Source organism: Leptonotus elevatus, chromosome 1, assembly GCF_054856555.1.
Source record: "Leptonotus elevatus isolate MCC_2025b chromosome 1, RoL_Lele_1.0, whole genome shotgun sequence".
In the NCBI taxonomy this organism is placed as follows: domain Eukaryota; kingdom Metazoa; phylum Chordata; class Actinopteri; order Syngnathiformes; family Syngnathidae; genus Leptonotus; species Leptonotus elevatus.
This window is the reverse complement of record NC_141239.1, coordinates 29,417,599-29,437,411: the sequence shown is the minus strand read 5'-3', so window position 1 is coordinate 29,437,411 and position 19,813 is coordinate 29,417,599. Positions and strand designations below refer to the sequence as shown.

The 19,813-nt window shown below is 42.4% G+C and overlaps 2 protein-coding genes across 7 annotated transcripts; one reads left to right on the top strand and one right to left on the bottom strand.

The window, feature by feature from the left end:
* Window positions 1-6,488: 6,488 nt before the first annotated feature.
* Window positions 6,489-14,674, top strand: anapc2 (anaphase promoting complex subunit 2). The gene is made up of 14 exons (XM_086090277.1): window positions 6,489-6,741; window positions 7,176-7,425; window positions 7,585-7,918; window positions 9,110-9,242; window positions 10,584-10,782; window positions 10,847-10,966; window positions 11,057-11,174; window positions 11,257-11,438; window positions 11,532-11,673; window positions 11,734-11,809; window positions 12,105-12,332; window positions 13,171-13,303; window positions 13,544-13,794; window positions 13,929-14,674. The coding sequence occupies exons 1-14, from the start codon at window positions 6,649-6,651 to the stop codon at window positions 14,136-14,138; spliced, it is 2,469 nt and encodes an 822-aa protein (XP_085946403.1). The 5' UTR covers window positions 6,489-6,648; the 3' UTR covers window positions 14,139-14,674.
* Window positions 14,486-19,809, bottom strand: LOC147181574 (ras-related protein Rab-35). 6 transcript variants are annotated; one of them, XM_086090305.1, is made up of 8 exons: window positions 19,555-19,809; window positions 17,841-18,056; window positions 16,799-16,939; window positions 16,672-16,722; window positions 16,351-16,474; window positions 16,158-16,282; window positions 15,918-16,042; window positions 14,486-15,674 (listed from the first exon to the last, which is right to left on the bottom strand). In XM_086090305.1, the coding sequence occupies exons 3-8, from the start codon at window positions 16,851-16,853 to the stop codon at window positions 15,525-15,527; spliced, it is 630 nt and encodes a 209-aa protein (XP_085946431.1). In that variant the 5' UTR covers window positions 16,854-16,939; window positions 17,841-18,056; window positions 19,555-19,809; the 3' UTR covers window positions 14,486-15,524. The 6 variants fall into 6 exon arrangements, with proteins under 6 accessions (XP_085946431.1, XP_085946430.1, XP_085946435.1 ...); XM_086090304.1 differs by having other exon boundaries at window positions 19,646-19,809; XM_086090309.1 differs by having other exon boundaries at window positions 17,850-18,056; window positions 19,646-19,809.
* Window positions 19,810-19,813: the final 4 nt, after the last annotated feature.

The window sequence follows — 19,813 nt, the reverse complement described above, 5'->3', positions numbered from 1 at the left end:
TCCCTTTGCAAAGGTAAATAATTATCAGAAGCTTCTGATGACAAAAGGCTGACGACACTGAAGCCGTGTTCCATCAGGTTGTGTGTCAGGCTCTCCGGCACATCATTTATTTATTGAAAAGTCGGTGAATCCGAAAAGTCTCCACCCATCAGCCCACAGTACATTTGGTTACAACTCAGTGAATACAAGAGAATCTGTTCCCATGGGTATAAATCAGATTAGAGAAAAACAATAATAAGCCTGTGACTCCCTTCTTCCGACCGGCAGAGACCGGCCCCAGACTAAAACTCCCTTTTAGATAGCAAATGGAATAACCCCGTTGCCCTTTCTCTCATGAAAGTAACACAGATAAAAATACAATTCTATTCATTGAGCCATACTGCTATAACTAAATCCAAAACGACTAAAATATAAATTAAAACTAAAAAACAATGTTAATAACTCATCATTCCCTCATTTGAGCTCTTGAGAGCTCAACACATTAAAACATTTTTTTTCAATGGTTGTGTGGTAAAAATAATTATCCTTAAAACATCCTTTTAGCAGAAGAGGAGGTAGTTTAGCAATCATATGACATTAAAAAACAATTTGATACATTTAAAAGATTTTTAGTGGAATAAGCATAGCATATGTGAGGCTTAACATAAAATGTTGTTCATTAAAAAGTGTCGCAATGTATCGGCAGACGAATATGTGTTCTTTGAAGCCATCTCGTGATGAAGTTCTTTGTTGAATGAAAAAAGTGACGCAATAGTTTTTCTCTGCTTTAAGAATCTGGGGTAGACTACCCAAATTCTTCGATTTGTCACCGGGATTATTCTGCCCGAAAATGTGACTCTTCGTGGAATGATTGCCCAAGAAAAGGCACTTGACTTGATCCGTTGAATGATGTCAAAACGATGTCGAATGATGTCGAAACGGCCGCTCCAGAACCGAACACTGGGTCAGCTGACGTGGCTCCCAGGTCGGAGGTGATAAGATTGATGATCATCAGTTGATGAGATAGCCGGCAGCCTTGTAGACCAGTTGTGGAATTTCGTCTCTCCTTTCCGTTATCAACCTGAGAGTGGAATATGTTTTTAGTCTTCTCATAAACCCACATAAATTTTATTTTGGAGGAAAAACCCTGATAGTTTTGTTAGTTGGGATTAGTAAATGTTATTTGGTTAAGATCCGTAGGTCCTGTGCTGTTGGAACAGGAAAAGATCTATTTTTGTGACATTAAAATAGAGCCCAGCCTTTGATTGAGTTGAATGGCATTCGCTCATTCATTAATATAAGACAGAGCTTATAAATATTTATTTTTCAAATAGGTTTTGTTCTAAATTTGCATAACTTTGCCTTTCACCATTTTGAAAGGAATCATATATTCTCTTCCCAGAATCCCATGACCGGCCGAATCATGGCATGCTGGAAAAAACTCACATATATTCATATTATCTATACTCTTTTGCAAACACTGGGCTCCAAACATTACATTTTTCAAATGTGATTCTGAGATAAAAGATATAATATAATATAATTACCTTCATTCGGCAAATATGCATTATTGTCCTCTTTCCCGCTGCAAGCTTACCTTTCTTCCGCTCTTGTTTTGTTCCCTGTAGATTTCTTCAAACTCAAACTGTAAATTATCCCATTCAAACTCATCCTGTCAATTGGAGTGTAGGCCGATACCCCACAACCTTTTTAATTTTGTTTTTAAGTTTGTTTTTAATTTTCTAACCCACAACCTTTTAATTTTGTATTTAATTTTCTAATTCGTCTACATTGGTTAATTTCTTAAACATAAACTCCCTCATTTTGACAAAGATCCACTGATTTTTTTTTAAACACGTCAAGATAAAGGGAGGATAAAATAGAGACCTCATAACTCAAAAGACGTCGTAAATAACACAACCCTCTAAATCAGGCTATGAGGTAAACAAAAGAGCACAAAACACTATAAAAATGAGCACAAGCAGATACAATTTAAGACACTAATATATGATGACTTTGGGACCATAAAAATAGAGGTAACCATATTAATCTAATTCTCCTAGAGTTAAGCAAACTAAAAATTATTTAAACTGCTAATCAACCTCACCTCTTTTACAGATTAGTGGGGCTGAGGATAAAATTACACAAAATTTACAAATATCTACCATTTCCTTGATTTAATCAAACTAAAAATTATCTTCAAACTGCTAATCTTTTACATATTAGCGGGGCTCATAAAAAACACAGCACACAAAATATTTCTGGGATTCATAAATCACAGTGCTGTGAAAAAAAATTAATAATAATTAACCATCTTCATCAATCATTAAAGTGTAAAGACTATTGGCTCAGTCACTAAAAAAACAAAAAAAAAAACAAAAAAAACACTAATTTAATATTCTTCTACAAAAACTCAACAATATTTTTCAAATACTATTATTTATTTTTTATTGTTCATCATTCCTCTCTTACCATTTTGACAAAGAAAAAGTCCCATTACGAGGACACATTATGCTCTAACGCACAGCCCCCTCCTTTTCTTCTAACCTAGAAACGGGGGGGGGGGGGGAATCTTAACATTATACATCGCAAAACCTATTTTATCACATTCCCATTAATAAAACAAACGCCACTATCACAACAGTCTCATCTCACACAAAAACAACACCAAACTTAGTTAAAAATATTGAAGAAAAACAAACAAAATCACATTTCTCACTCACAATCAAACAATAATAGCCCCCACCTTTTAGAAGCTAGGTCACACACACTCAAATGCATACGCACACACTCTTTAGTCATTATAAAATAATAAACGGTTTCTATCAATTCGTTGTCTACAAATCTTATGGCATTTAAACCGCAGTTTTGTACGGTGATTTCAGTAAACGGGTTAACTCCGAACAAACCACCCGTAAACTGCTCCACAAATGCTGGAGTCATTTTAGCATCAAATTCAGCCACTACATCATTACCAACAAAGAAAATACAAAAGTCTGACGTACCATTTTGTCCAGCGAAAGCTTTTCATACAATCGATCCATAGTTTGTTTGTTCATTTTATATCGACGTTTTTATTTTTCCGCTGAACCGGAAGCGCATTCAGGACAAACCATTCTGTATCCGGGTCGAAATCGCCTCCATTTTGTTTATAGGCTATTTTTACTTTCGGTTTCAATACAGTGACGTCTCACTTTTAATATAATAGTTCAATAGGTTAACACATATGGCCACACAACAGACACACATAAGAATCACGTGACCTCTCGTTTATACACAGCGGTTATCCAATCCCGCTGAGCTAAACTGTTCTCCATATATTGCAAAATTTTTGCAAGGCGCTCATTTTCAAACTAAATTGTCACGCGCTATCGAATTCAACCGTAGAACAAAAGGAATTCATACGGTAATCCTGACCCCAAAACTACAATCGTAGGAACGCCAAAAAATAAAATAAAATTTCACGTAATCTCTCGATTGCAAATACAGTGACACAAAATCCAATCATCGCTGTAATCAACCTGGACCCCTCAATACTGTTAAATTTCAAACAGGCGCTTTTTCAAAAAACATATTACGTGTACGAGGACTTTCTCACCAAGAGCCATAAACAATTATGATAGTTGTCCTCCCATCGGCCAAAACTGTTTAAAAAACAGAGCGCATACCATAATCATCGCGATCCCTAGTAAAAAGAAAGACTTTTTACGTCATCCGGTAACCCTTTTATTCAATATATATTATGGTCTAAGGATTCTTCATAGCGTGACTAGAAACAAAACAAATCAAAAAATTAACCGCTATTTCTTCCTGTACAAAAAAAGCTTCATCTCTTTGAGTCTGCATTCACGTCACTTCTAAATGCACCACCCCACGACGTGTTTAGTTCAATATCGTCGGAATTATCCCAACTCTCTAACGACATCAAACTATAACTTGTTCACACAGATCTCATTTAAAATTTAGACAATTTGGAAGACGAAAAACCAGTTGCAGCGGACCCAAACAGACAGAACCTCCCTACGTGGATAAAAGTCTCCACTTACCGTACTTTATTTATTTAGGCCTAGAAGTTCCGCCCGTCCGTGAACGCCGCATCTTGCTCCACGTCAAAATACCACCATCCGTTAGAATACAGCGGAGGAGACCATTCGTTATAATTCAGCGTCGGGGACACCATTTGTTAGAGTAGACAATATTAAGTATTGTACTCTTTGCGTGTTCAATTAACTGAATGGTGAGATTCTGGTGAAGAAGTCCCTTTGCAAAGGTAAATAATTATCAGAAGCTTCTGATGACAAAAGGCTGACGACACTGAAGCCGTGTTCCATCAGGTTGTGTGTCAGGCTCTCCGGCACATCATTTATTTATTGAAAAGTCGGTGAATCCGAAAAGTCTCCACCCATCAGCCCACAGTACATTTGGTTACAACTCAGTGAATACAAGAGAATCTGTTCCCATGGGTATAAATCAGATTAGAGAAAAACAATAATAATAAGCCTGTGACTCCCTTCTTCCGACCGGCAGAGACCGGCCCCAGACTAAAACTCCCTTTTAGATAGCAAATGGAATAAACCCGTTGCCCTTTCTCTCATGAAAGTAACACAGATAAAAATACAATTCTATTCATTGAGCCATACTGCTATAACTAAATCCAAAACGGCTAAAATATAAATTAAAACTAAAAAACAATGTTAATAACTCATCAACTGCTCTTCTATAAACAAATGGGTGGCAATTTATTACGTTATAACGGATACTGATATTTAACTTTTTATCTGATGTCCAGTTGTGCACCATTCCATACAGAAGGACTAAAGTGTGCAGCACATGTAATAGGGTACTTTTAAGCCAAGAGCAGTTCATTTCACAGACGAGGGGATGATATTTCCAAGATTGGATATTTGTCTTGGACTAAAGTCATCAGGCCAGGGATGTTCACACTTAATTATTGTTTTAATCCACAATTCAACGAGAGCTGGACAAGGAACTCACACATTGTTATCTTTGCAGCAGAATTCCTAACAGCCACGGGGTCAGAAAAACAAGCATGCTAAAGCAGAACTTGTGTTTGGAAGCAGATCTTCAAAGTCCTAATAAGCTTCAACAAAGGGTTACATGGTTCCAAACTGTGTCAACATTGGCTCTACAAATCTGAATTAGTTCCAATGTGCTTTAAAATGTTCTAATCATCTTAAACAAGGTTCTACATTTGTTCTAATATGCTTTAACTTTCAAATAAATGATAAGAATGTTACAGAAGGTTGCAACATGCTTTAACAAGGTTCTAAAATGTCCTACGATTTATATCAGGGGTGCTCAAGTTCGGTCCTCGAGAGCCCCTATCCAGCCTGTTTTCCATGTTTCTCTCCACTAACACACCCGATTCATCATCAGGATCGTTATCAGGCTTCTGCAAAGCTTGCTGATGAGCTGATCATTAGATTCAGCTGTGCTGCAGGAGGGAAACATGAAAAAAACAGGCTGGATAGGGGCTCTCGAGGACCGAACTTGAGCACCCCTGATTTATATGTTCTACAAGGTCATAAAATGCTTCAGCAAGGCAGTAAGCTTCAACAATGTTCTTGGTTCTAAATGCATGTTAAGAATGTGACAGAAAGTTCCAATATGGTTTAACAACCTATAACAGTAATCTATGTTTTATTAATGTTCTACAAAGTCCTCATTAGCTTCTACTGGGTTTTACAATGTTCTAGTAAACATTAAGTTTATAACCTACTGCACAAGGCACCAACGGGGCAATTTCAATGAGCAGCACTTTGGAAACGTTTGTTTGTAAAATGTGCTATAGAAATAAAGTGAATTGGATTGGATAAATTGTGGGGCAGTCTCTTGAGATAAAAGGGAGGAAAATAATCATTAAAAAGAACTGCATCGGCCCCACTGCCAGATGGCCAGTCCAACCATGGGCACCATTAATCAGGTGACCAAACGTCGTCTTTTGGGAGGACATTTGAGAGGCAATGCCATTTTCTTACGTCCTGTTCGGGCGGTTTTATAAATTCATGAAAATGTCCGGTTGGCATTGCATGACTAGTAGGAGGTGAAGTACACCGTGCAACTACGACCGGTAGGCCTACCACAATTCCAAGTGTCCTCTTTTTTTGGAAATGGGAATACATACTATATGGTCACCCTAACCAATAATCTAATAATAAAGCTGCTGATTATTGTTGCATGCATCACACTGCTTTAATATGCTTTCAAGTCCTACAGTGCTGAAACTGCAACACGCTTCACTGCAGTTTCAACAATATGCCTCAGTAAGGTAAAAACATTTTTTTAAACAGCTTCAATCAAGTTCTCATATGCTTTCACGAGGGTTTACGATGTTTAAATCAATTTGAACAAAGTTCTACGACACGTTCTAATGTTAGAACATGTTTCAAATATACAGTCGATATAGTTGTTGTTATGTCGTCTTCGTGACTGTTGGGGGAAGCACCGAGTCGCCATCGCCACAAAACCAAAACTACAAGCAGACAAAGAAGAAGCTGAGGCGGAAAAACACGGAACTCGTCAAACGGAGCAATGGCGCGTGCACCTAAAAAACAATATCAACCTCTTAGCTTAGCTCAGCGCCGTCCAAAGTAGAAATATTTAACCCAGTTCATATTTGCAGCAGAGTTGCTGCCGTTTGGTGTAAAAATGGACGAAGTTGTGATGGAATCCGCCGAAAGTTCTGGATGTGAAGCTCAGCTGGGAGCTGCTGAAGCTTGGGAGACTGTCACAGCAGCTTTGGTGAGGCTGATTCATTTGAAAAACAACACGTTTCATCTTTGCATCCTCGAGGCGACGTTTTACTTTTGACAAAAAAAAAAGACATTTGTCTTTTCGTTCAGCCTTAAGAAACTCAATTTCGGCGTGTCTGTGTAAAGATGTTCTTGTCTACTGATGATGTTAGCTACATCCGAGTAGGAGAAGGTTGGAGATATTTGTCCTTCCGGTGATTCTATTTTGTTGGAAAAAATCTGCACTAGTTAGTAACACTCGAGACCACATTTTGAAGGTATATGTTCCTGGACTGGCCGCACTCGTCATTTTCTGTCAAGACCGATCGAGACCAGCACTGATCTGCTATTCTTCGACTTCATTCATGTGATCATAAGGACTTGGTCGAACAGCAAATATTTACAACTCATGTGTTACTACAAAAGGCTTCCTGTGCGCTTCAGATGTCTCCAGGCTGCGGTCTGGAGGACCACAAGTTGTCTGCGAGTGTGGAGGTGTTGTGCGGTCAGGGCGATGCTCAGCTTCTGGCCAGTTGGCTGCTGGAGATGCTGCAGATGCGTTTGTCCTCCTCGGTGGTTCCTGAGTTCTGGTGCGGACTCAAGCAGGTGGAGAACGAAGTGGACGAGAGGGGTCGGGTCTGGGTTCTCCTCACCGCTTTCCGGACGCTGCTAGAACGACTGCAGCCGTTTTTGGGTAAGTTGAGCACACTGCGGCTACTCCATAAATCACTATAGAGCAAATGGGCTTTTTTTTGCCAATTTTTCGGGGGCAAAAATCTTTTACTGTCTGGATCAGTGGTGTCCAAGTCTCCCACATATATTTCACATTATCATCATCTTCTCCTTCTTGTAGTGGGCTTGGAGCGTTTGGGGGCGTGGCAGGATGAGAGCCTGGAAGGTCGTAGCGGCCCGATGCCTCGGGGCCTTCAGGAGCGCGCGTTCACTATCATCAGGGGCCTCCTCCTCTTCCCGCCCTCGCAACTTCTCCAAGAGCGAGTGCTAGACTTCTACAGCAGGACCTTCTCCGTCTACATGAAGCGGAAGGGCCACGAGGACGGGGACGGGCAGGGCCGAGCCCGAGCTTCCGAGGGCCCGGAGGGGGCCGCCTGCGGCGGATGCGGGGTCCCTATTGACGAGTGCTGGTGTCAGGGGGCTCTCAAACACCTGCAGGAGCTCGGCCACATCCTGTGAGTGCAAACACAACAAATTAGAGCTTGCGTCTTCCCACATAATGAAAAACATGTATTTAAAGCGGTGCCTTGGGATATGAGTGCTTTGAAGTTGTTTGTGAGAGAAGATGCTGCTTGGCTGCCTTTTTTTGTGTCGAGATACAAGCACAATTCTGAGATATGAGTGCGCGTCTGACCCCATCACAAGATGGTGACGGCACACATCACAACATTGAGCCATCATCAATTCACATTGGTTTCCTTGCAGTGGAAGGACAATACCTGTTGGCGGTGCTAATGAGCTGTTAACACCACAAAAGTTGTGATTTACTTACGGTTAAAAAAAAAAGCAAAATTTTTTTTGTTTAAGGTGGCTGGAACAGATTAACTTATTCACTCCCAGCCATTTTCCCTGAAGCAACCCCTTTCGCTCCTGGCTGTTTTACTGGATTTTGACTGATTTTGCAATGATTTTGCATGGAACCTACCAAAAGAAACATTAATCTCTTCTTTCATCAGGAAAAAAGTATATTTCTATTTGTTTCCGTTTTACAGAAATTAGCATTAGAATATAGCTAAATTTCATCATTATTCACAAATCTGTTTAAAACACGAAAAAAGAAAAGAACTTGTTTGCAACATGGCCTCGGTGGATCTCTTATACTCTGCTGCCACCTGCTCGCTGTTTTTGTAACAACTACCATTGCTTTAAGCGTTCTCTTCAGTTCAGAGGATGCATCAAAGCCTTCTGTATGCTCTAGCAGACCCCCATAAAAAAACATATGAATATATATTTGGGACCATGGCAATATTTAAAATAGAACGTTTTTATACGTTTTTGGGAGCAAATGCGTTAATCACATTTCTATTCATTTCAATGGGGAGAGAAATTTTGTGATACAAATGTTTTGAGGTCATGTTTGTGGAACAAAATGTGTATGTCACGGCACCCTAAATGAGTTAACGCGTCTTCTCGCTCTTCTCACTCTCAAGAAACTTCTGATAACATCACTTTGAGAAAATGGGAACAGAAGGCTTGCTCGCACATTTGTCCAAATAAAACAAAAAGTGTGTAGAAATTCTCAGATAAAAGCAGATTCTCTGTGTTTTTTTCGATTATTAAAAAAAAACATAATAATAATGATGGAAGTGGATTATTGAAACGATGTTTAGTTGCGACCCGAGTTCCAACCTTGCGTTGTTTTCCAGGTCCAGGGTGGAGCTTCTGGAGTGGGTGAGCTGCGACGCCGTCACGTCCATCCTGCACCGCCTGATCGAGCAGTGGCTGGAGCAGCACTGCCGCGGGGAGTACGAGAGATCCTTCCTGGACGACTTCCAAGAGGTGCGCTCGTTTTGGCTCCTCCACCTGCCAGACTTCACCATACTGCCTGATGTGTTTCAGCATTTGGCCTGATCTTTCCACACCTGCGCAATAATGTGTAATACGGGTGTGCCCAAAAAATCGATTCTCATAAGAATCGCGATTCTCATTTAGTACGATTCAGAATCGATTTTTAATGTCCCAAAATCGATTTTATTTAAATTGTTTTATACTGTCTTGCCTTTGTCTGTGTGTGCCTTTATTTAGAGTGCTGTTCATGTTGTACCCGGTTTGGCCACTTAGGGGCAGTGTGGTTCTACGCGGTCTGATACACTGTTAAGTTGTAGCCACATTCGAGAGTAGAAGGAAAAAGTCACGATCAAGTTATTCCAATAAAAGTTGTTTTTTTGCAGTGTGGAGGCGTTCTTTTGAGTGATAAAAGTGCTGCGAGTAGCGCGCTAATTAGCATTAGCGAGTCAGACTGGAGTAGATCATTACAATTCCTTGCACATCTACAGATTGAAGCAAAAATCATTGTCAATCAAATCGTTCCTAATCGAAAATCGTTCTTAATCGAAAATCGATTCTGAATCGAAATGCAGGCCCAAAAATCGGAATCGGATCGTGAGACATTCAAAGATTCCGTGTGGCGATAGGAAAATTTTGTAAGCATGAAGCAAGTACATTCTTCTTTCACCCATAAAAAAATGTTTTCCTAACCTTTTAGGTTCTTAACTGATTCACTGCGAAAAAAAAAAAAGATTATTAAAAATTAGGGGCGACAGGCGATTAACATTTTTAATCGCATGACTTCTCTAGTTAACTCACAATTAATCATACATTTTATATCTGTTCTAAATGTACAATATTTTTATTTTAGGTTTTCATACTCTTGTTAACAAAAGTGGATTTTTTTTAAACTAATAGAAATAGTAATGAATTTTTGACATTTATAGCCGTCAATGGCAGTGAATGAATAAAAAAAGGAAAGAGAAAACATTATTAATAATTTTGGGCATCAGGCGATTCATATTTGTAATAATAATTAATCGCATGACTTCACTAGTTAACTCACAATTAATCACACATTTTATATCTGTTCTAAATGTACAATAAAAAAAATCTAGGTTTTCATACTCTTAACAAAAGTGGAAAAAATGTTAAACTAATAGAAATAGTTCAAATGAATTTTTGACGTCTAAAGCCGTCAATGGCAGTGAATGAGTTAATTGAATTTCACAGACAAGCTGGGCGAGACCCTCGTCCACGCCTCCGTTCTTGCCGAATATATTTGTCAGTGGCAGTAAACGTTTGGATTCCAGTCGAGAAATAAAACCGTCCTCACCCTCTGGTGTCCCGCAGTGGTTGGAGCTGGTGGTGGGCTGGCTGGGTCAGGTGTTCTCCAGCCAGGAAGTCCAAGACGGACCTCGCCGCGCCGCCGACCCGGGCTCCCCGGCCTCGGCGAGCTCGGTGCTGAAGCAGTGGCGATGTCACATGCATCAGTTCTTCTGCAGGATCTACGTCAACATGAGGATAGAGGAGCTGTTCAGCATCATCAGAGGTGAGCCGGCAAGCGCGATGCCACGCGTGCTCGCTCGTGAAACTGATTCGTGTTTCTTGTTTAGACTTCCCAGAATCCAAAGCTGCAATAGAAGACCTCAAGTTCTGCTTGGAACGAACCAATCAGCGCCAGCAGCTCCTCACGTCACTCAAGTCCACTTTTGAGAATCGCCTGCTGCACCCGGGTGAGCTCTGACAGTCCCGCTTTTTGACGTACTGTTCCTTTAATGTCTTAAAGAGACAGTACGTAATTGAGGTTGTCGTCGTGTCGTCAGGCGTCCACACGTCAGACATCCTCACCGTTTACATCTCTGCCATCAAGACCCTCCGAGAACTGGACCCGTCCATGGTGGTTCTGCAGGTCGCCTGCCAGCCCATCAGGAAGTATCTCAGGTCCGTCGGTCGCAGCTGGGATGGCTGTCAATCAAAGTCGGTCAAAGTTGGGATACGAGTGAGCACGTGGTCGTGCTTTCAGGACGCGCGAGGACACGGTGCGTCAGATCGTGGACGGTCTGACGGGCGACGCGGTGACGGGCTGCACCGACCTGGCGTCGGAGCTTTCCCGAGGCGACCCCGTCACGCTGGAGATGCAGGACAGCGACGAGGAGGGCGGCGACCCGGATGGCTGGACCCCCGACCCCACCGACGCCGTGGCCGGTCAGTGAACGCATCACGCTAGGGCTGCACAATTATAAACGGTCACAATTTCTCTTACAACATCAATTCTTAATTGCCTCATATGTGCGTCAGATAAGTCGGGTTCCAAGCGGCGCTCGTCAGACATCATCAGCCTGCTGGTGAGCATTTACGGCAGCAAGGACATCTTCATCAACGAGTACCGCACCGTGCTGGCGGACAGGCTGCTGCATCAGCTCAACTACAACACCGCCAGGTACGCGCCGCCGCCACGTCGGCGGAAGCGCCGTGTCACATTCTCTGGTGCGTTTTGCAGGGAAATCAGGAATGTGGAGCTGCTGAAACTTCGCTTTGGGGAGTCGCACATGCACTACTGTGAGGTCATGCTCAAGGTAGGAAACGGCAATGCGGATCGGGTTATAGAAGCTCAAAGATAGAACATCTCAAAATTCAGTGGTGAATAAGCGCTCTTAAAATTGTGCGGATGTAACCCCGCAGGTCACTACAGAAGTGTAAATGTTTAAGTGTGATTGTAACCATGGACGTAAATGAAACCACAGAAATGTAAACAAACCCATAGAAGTTGAACGTAACCACAGAAGAGTCCTGAAGATGCGAACGTGACCATAGAAGCGCGTCGGAAGTGTCCTCAATTTGGCGTCACGCGCCGCTGTGTGTCGGGCGCAGGACATGGCCGACTCTCGCCGCATCAACAGCAACATCTGCGAGGAGGAGGAGAAGGAGCAAGGGGAGGAGCCTCGGCAGGAAGGGGAGGAGCCTCGGCCATCCCCGTGGCTGTCGGCCATCGTCCTGTCGTCGGAGTTTTGGCCGCAGCTGAAGGAGGAAAAGATGGAGTTGCCTGCCCTTGTGCAACAGGCCACCGACACCTACACGCGGCGGTACGAGAAGCTCAAGGTAAAGCACAACCGCGTTAGCCGTTAGCGTGTGCTAACGCGGGGCCTGGTTCCCGTGGCCTATCTAGTGGTTACGTCATCACAACTTGTGGAATGCAGTATTCCCTCGCTGTAACGCGGTTCACTTTTTGCAGATTTTTTTTAGTACAATTTTTGCATGCATTTTTCCCCCCAGTAATGTACTTATTTTTGATCAAATTGATGAAAGACACCGTCTTCGCCCTGCAATTTGAATGCACCCCACAACTAGGAGGTGCAAGTCGAGGTGGGGCAGACCGCAGTATTAAGCAGTGCTGCGGTCCCCCATCTGTACTCCCGCCGCGCCACCACGCCCCCTTTTTATTTTTAATGCAACGTATACACTCACCAACACATTTCTGGGAAGCAAATGGATCAGAGTGGGGGGGATATCATTTCCCTCTGCTCTTTCTCACCTGCTCCTAATTTGAATGCATTATTAAACTATTTTTTATTATATAATTGGTTAAAATGGGCAATAATGATTTCTTTAAAATATATGTGGATATACTTTTGATTAAACAATACATTTATTGTATATACTAAACACTATTTAAAATATATATATATTTATTTTATATAGTAAAATCAATATAAATATATGAATACAAATATTTTGACGTAATAAGGCATTTAACATTTGATAATAACAAATTAGTTATTAAATCCATCTATTTCCTACCACTTATCCAGAATTGGAACTAAACTAATAATAAATTTTGTTATATTTTAAATCAAGTAATTGTTCAAGTTCAAACAGGAGTCGTTTGTTGTCCTGGTGATTTCTTTTCACTGTACGTTTGTTCCTGTGCTTGCGTCAGGCCATGCGGACTCTGAGCTGGAAGCCTCACTTGGGTTCGGTCACGCTGGATGTGGAGCTGGAGGACCGAACCATCAGCAATATCACCGTGTCGCCGCTGCACGCCGCCATCATCCTCCACTTCCAGGACAAAAGTCACGCTTCTTATAAAATCTTACCTTCTTCTTTTTGCTAATTTTCTTTTGATAATGGCATGTTTTAGGAGCGGATACACCACCTGCAGCTCTGCTTACCTTTTGGCTTTTGACTTGATAGTACTCCGGCTGGTTCTTTTTGCTCTAAGATAATTGCTGTGGGAGCAAAGTTATGAAAATGAGTGCCAGTGGATGAACGTCCAAAGCCACTTTGCTAACGTGTGCGGTTGTTCATTTCAGGCAGTTGGACGTTGGAAGAGCTGAGCGCCAAGCTGAGCGTGCCCAAGGAGGCGGTGCACAGGAAGTTGGCGCTGTGGCAGCAGCACGGCGTCCTGCGCGAGGAAAGCGGCGGCCGCTACTCGGTGCTGGAGACAGCGTCCTCCTGCAAGGACAAGATGGAGCGCGGCACCGCCGCCATGATGATCGACAGCGACGACGAACGCGACTCCAACACCACCACGCAGAGGCAGCAGAGGGAGGAGAAGATGCAGGTAACACACGCCATCAAACAGGGCCAAGAGGTGGCGTTTGGTTCGCTTTTGGGCTCATGTCAGAAGGGTGTCAATTAAGGGCTGAATGATCTTGGAAAGTAGTTTTGATTGTAATTTGTGTGCGCGCGCGGCAGCTGTTCTGGGCGTACGTCCAGGCCATGCTGACCAACTTGGACAGCATGACGCTGGAGCGCATCCACTCCATGCTGCGGCTGTTCGTGGTCACGGGGCCCGCGGTGACCGAGATGGACGTGGGCGAGCTGGAGGCCTTCCTGCAGCGCAAGGTTCGCGATCATCAGCTCGTCCTTTCCGCCGGTGCCTACAGGCTGCCCAAGACCGCCTGAACAAAAAGGGCCGCTACGTCCGTGGCGCGACCGAGCAACTCGGGATTCATACAACTTGGGAGTGTCTCGGCTCATTTTGATTGGTGGCCCTCGTGACCGTGACAAGCGTTCAACACATGTTGTACAAGTGCCTTGACTTACAAGTTTGTCCAGATACGAGGTGCCCCTTGGCCCATTTTTTTTTGTCTTCTGAGCAAAAATTTGACAGCAGTGCACATTAGACGCCCACCACAAGATGGCAGTATCAAACGTCACAACATCTGGTGGCCATCAATTGACATGGCTTTCCTTGCAGCCGCTTGCCAACCGCCAATCAAGAAGGAAGGACAAATCATTAGGTACAACCGTTGCCAACTAGACCATTTTGGAATTAAGACTTTATTCGTACAGTTGGTAGACAACAGACTTACATTTTTTTATATATTTTTTTAAATACACGAGTTTAAGCCACTGGTCACATGTTTGTGTTAGTGTATCCAGAGTTAGTTTATGGCACACAAATATGTCCAAATAAAAACTTTCTTTGTTCTACCGTTGTTCCTCTTCTTTGTCCTTTTATGAGTCCAACAACACAAACATGTTGGCGCCACCCTCAGGTTGATTTGATTCTCCACTGAACCGGAGAGGATTTTCATTGTCAACAAGATGGACAAAGGCTTTGGTTCAAGTTAAAAAAAAAAAAAAAAAAGTACTAGGGCCACACTGACCAGGGGACCTCACACTAGTGGACTCAAGTTGTAATAGTACAAAAAGTAGTATCGTGCAGATAAAAAGTTTTACATTTTTCAATTAGCCTAATAGTGTAATTGCAAGTCATTTTTAACCAACTCTCGCAACATCAATAAACAATAGCAATGTGCTAGCCTAAAAAAATATGTGTTTTCTTGGACGTCCGTGTAGACCATCAATTAACCAGGTCATGTAAAAAAAATCAAAAGTGGAGCCTTTTTTAAAGTTAAATTTGCATTTTTGGTGGTAGGGTGGACAAGTGGTTAGCATATGAACCCCTAACAGTTTTGAGGTTGAGGGTTCAAAACCGGGGCTCTGGCCTTCTTGAGTGGAGTTTGCCAGAGCACCTGGATACATTTCTCTGGATGCAAAAATATGTAATACGAAAAAAATAAAATTTTTATTAATCAAATATACCCTTTTCTTGTAGTATTTTGGGAAAAAAAAATCTACAAATTGATTCTCAAAAAATCATAATGCAGTAGTTGTAGATTTTGTGAGTGTGGCCCCAGCACTACTGTGTATTATTGCTAGTCCAGTTTTCACGTGTGATAATACGCTAGTACAGTAGTCACAAACAACGTTGTCAGTGCGGATTGGAGATGATGAACAATATAACGAAACAACAAACAAACAAACAAACTTGTGGTTCTCCTCTCAGCAGCATTTCTTGGCTCGCTTCCGGCGGTCGCGTTCCCGATGCGCGTTGATGTTGACCGTGTCCCTCTCACGCTCGCGTTCCCGCTCGGCCCGGTTCTGGCTTTGCTTCTTGGCCCACAGGACCATGTGAGTGAAGGCCATGAACATCTGCGGATCAGGAGAACGACAACACGCGTGTCACATACGAGTTACCCGTGCTTACGGATGCGCATCGTTGCCACGCCGCAACACAAAATGAGAAAAGTTAACCATCGCGCGATAATGTGACAACATATCAACATTCAAACTTGCCAAGTTTGACTTCCAATTCATGTTACAACATCATATTTGACTTCGATTTTTCTTTTTCCTCGCATGGCAGTCATACGCTAACAGGAAGCGCTAACGGACCTCTTCCACGTTGATGTTCTCTTTGGCGCTGGTCTCGAACACGCGCACCCCCATGGACTCCCCGAAGCGCAGCGCGTCCTGGGTGTCCACCTGCTTCCTGGAAGGGTCGTCGTTCTTGTTTCCCACTGAGGTGACAAAAAAAAAAAAGACGATTTTTAGGTCAACTATATCCACCATAGTGTCTCGGGAGTACTTGATACTATTGCCACCCAGACGAGAATGGCGACGGGTTCGACTGACCGAGAACCTTGCAGACGCTGTCGCAGTTCTGAGAGATTTCGTTGAGCCAGCGCTTGACGTTCACAAACGACTCGGGGTTGGTCACGTCGTACACGATGATGACCCCGTGCGTGTTCCGGTAATACCTGCACGCACATACACAGTTGAGTTTGTGAATACGGGCATGTGCGCGTGCGATGTTTAATGTATTTACGTAGAGGTGATGGTCCGAAATCTCTCCTGTCCGGCTGTGTCCCAAATTTGCAGTTTGACGCGCTCCCCGTCCACGTCCATTGTCCTGATCTTGAAGTCCACGCCGATGGTGGTGATGTAACTTCCTGTCGGTGCAGCCACTTATTTCAATGATATCTTTAGGCATTTGTCTCAGCGTTAGTTACACACGCGCACACGGACCGTGCGGTGAAAAAGTAAGCAGTCCATTTCCTGAAGTAAATAAGCAGCCCCAGACCACGCCTTTTTTTTTTGTTGCACTTTACTCGTGTTTGTGGATGAACAAGTGCTTCTTCAAACTCACCAGAGAAGGAATTGTCAGCAAAACGGAGCAGCAGGCTGCTTTTCCCGACATCTGTGAGAAGAAAACACGGCGAGGAACGTCAAGTGAGACCATCGACAAACGATGACAGGAAGGAGACGAGACGCACTGGAGTCGCCGATGATGAGCAGCTTGAAAAGGTGATTGTAGTCCTTTCCCGCCATTCCCGACCCCTCGGTGTCAGACTTCGGACACGACCGCCGCCGCCACACTCGCGCTTACGATCAGCACTGGCCTTTGGGCACCTCTCCTTCACAACGGCAACAAGATGCAGGAGAAGATGATCAACACAAAGAAGACAAAAGACAACAAAGTAGACAACCTGACCGCAACTGACAATTATTTTAATAATGGCTTCATCTCTGTCTATTAATCCGATTTTTAAAACATGGTTTTAATTCCATGCCCTTTATTTAAAACATGTCATCATTCCAAATTGGCATTAATGACTGGTTTGGTCTGAAACGCATCTGAAAATAAGCAAAAAATGTTAGCATCCTTGTCCAAAGTAAGAGCAAATGTTTTATTTTGATTCAACACAAAGATAATCAGTCCACTTTCGTGGACAGAAATCGGATAACATTTACTGTTGACAAGCCAAAATTCAATCATTTGGACAACTCTAAATTAAAAAAGTTATCCAAACGATTCATTGTTTATCAAGAAATAATTATATTAATTTGATCATTGATTAGCTGTCGAATACAATGAAATAGACAACTAATACAAAGTAGACAAAATGGCAAAACAGACAACGAAGACGATAAAGTAGATGAAGATGACAAGCATGACAAAGACGACGACAATGTACACAACACAGAAGATGGCAAAGAATAAAAAACACAAAGAGAAAGATGATGATGATGAAAAATAGATGAAAAATAACTAATAGATTATGTAGATGGGGAAAGTGAACATTTAATAACGTGAAAACTTGCTCATGTGCCTTTTTTTATTGAGTGTTACTTCTGCAACATTGAAAACTAGTAGCTGAACGCGGCCCCGCAGTTCAGTTTTAGTGTCGCTTGGTGTGCAGATGTCAAATGTTGCGATTGTGTCCTTGGTCTACAAACGTGTTCTCAAGACTGTGTGAAACACTTGTGAGTCCCCGCTGTGAAAAGTGTTCCCATATACAAACAAAATGTACTTACTTTACTTACTTACTGTGTCCGGCATCACGCTGGCTTTCAGTTTCGAAGACCAAAAGGGTCGTGCATGAAAATGGTCAACAAGAACACGGCGGGCCAACTACAAGACGTTCCTGCTCCTCAGACGTTCCATCACTGAAGTATTCAAAAGCATCAGGGAAATGAGGTTCCTCTTTTTTCAGTACACTTCCACTTCAAAAATCCTCGCTCCCAACTTAACTAAACAGAGAAGAAGAGGTCATGTGATTAGAAGGAGCTAAAAGCAAACGAGAACTTGTTCAAGTAGATTGACTATCAGTTTCATTGTGAGCCAGCCTACAGCAGTCAAACCACGTTCCATTTGTAAAACAGGCCCTTTAAAGAGTTTTTGATTTTCTTCTGTACAATAACACCTCATATGATCTTTTTCCACATCACCCGTCATTATTTTCCCCCATTCTTCAATTCGGCTTTATCAAAACATCCCCAAATCGCTTATCTCAACTAATATGTTGATATATGTAACGAATATATTGTACGTATAAACGTAAGAATACTCGTGGTCGGGCAAATGAAGTAATTCATTCAAGTTGTGTACCGAGGTGAAGTTAAAAGCTTTTTAATGAACATTATGTCAGTGGTGAATTTCTTGACGTATAGATAGTAATAAATATATAAGTAAAATTCGCTGAAAAACAGGAACTTCACATTGCGTTCGAGTTATGAGCGGAAATCAGAAATGTCCACTTTCCACTCGGAGAAGGAGCTGGCTGGGACGCCACCCACCCCAATGGCATAGAGAAGACGTTATATTCAGCAACATGAAAACGACTCCAATCAATTGTACTCACAGACATTCAAGTCGTTGAAGACAGAGCTAACAATGCTAGCATTGCTCAAGAAAACACGCGACCAAAATGGCAGAAAACAAGTTTATTTTAAACTCAGACTGCCACACGCACACAAGAAACGTATGTGACATTCATGCTCATTTAATTTGTGTTCATCACTGAATTTAACTTATAACATGACAACAATAAAGTTTTCGTCTCATGACACGCTGTCCATGTATACATCACCGAGACAAAGTAAATTATGTTTTAAGATCAAATATTTTAAATGTAACGTTTCAAAGCCGATTACAAAAAAAGCACAAGACCTGAACTTTCCTACTTTTAAGGGAACGGCAATGCAAAATCGCGATTACTATTGGTCACGTGCTAAAACAGATAACATCAAAACGAAGTATTTGGAGTTTTATAGTAAAAACAACAATTTAAAAAAAAGTTTAACCTGTTTTAATGACGCTAACGTGGGAAAGCCTGCGAGCACACAAATAACGACTACAGACAAAAAAAAACGTTATAGTGAAGTGACGTCACGACTCCAACACACCTTCCGGCTTGGAGCCAAACTTGACCCATGAAAAAAACGAATCCTAAAACGAAACAAATCATCTCGTTGTAGCTCGTTTGTACGCTAAATGACGGCTTATGGGAAGACGTTCAATTCTGCACATTTTTGTGCATTTTCGCTCGTTCTGGGTCACAATTGAAAAATGTCACGAAGAGTTTTAGCGCCCGCTGTTGCTGCAATCTCACTGAGTCATCAACGGTAAAAACGGAAAGCCAAAGTACTCCGTTTGACGCAATGACGCGAGTAACAACGCGACTGTGAAGTTGTTAGGCTATAGATGGTTGACTTAGATCAACAAAGTACATCATGTGAATTGTCTTACGTTGAAATGAAGTTCGTTTGATGTACGCAGGCCTGACAAGTAAACTTGCCCGCACACTCGCGTCAAGTCGTCCAAATGGCGTCAAACTCACTGTGGTTGACCGTCGGCTACTCGCTGGATTGTTGTTTAGCTCGTCGGTATCTCCAAATGACGAACAGAACACACACGAGGATATTCAGAATGTGCGTGAGCGTCGACCACACCTGATGAGCCGCAGCTCTCCCAGCATCTCACGATGCCTTCATGGCACCTGGGATAA

Bases quoted from the DNA above. Each gene is read 5' to 3' on its own strand.
- anapc2 (XM_086090277.1), top strand. From the start codon at position 6,649: ATGGACGAAGTTGTGATGGAATCCGCCGAAAGTTCTGGATGTGAAGCT. The intron at 7,919-9,109 runs GTGAGTGCAAAC...GTTGTTTTCCAG, and splicing joins CAGGAGCTCGGCCACATCCT to GTCCAGGGTGGAGCTTCTGG. The intron at 11,439-11,531 runs GTCAGTGAACGC...TATGTGCGTCAG, and splicing joins CCCCACCGACGCCGTGGCCG to ATAAGTCGGGTTCCAAGCGG.
- LOC147181574 (XM_086090305.1), bottom strand. From the start codon at position 16,853: ATGGCGGGAAAGGACTACAATCACCTTTTCAAGCTGCTCATCATCGGC. The intron at 16,723-16,798 runs GTGCGTCTCGTC...TTCTTCTCACAG, and splicing joins GCTCATCATCGGCGACTCCA to ATGTCGGGAAAAGCAGCCTG. The intron at 16,043-16,157 runs GTCAGTCGAACC...TTGTCACCTCAG, and splicing joins CAGCGTCTGCAAGGTTCTCG to TGGGAAACAAGAACGACGAC.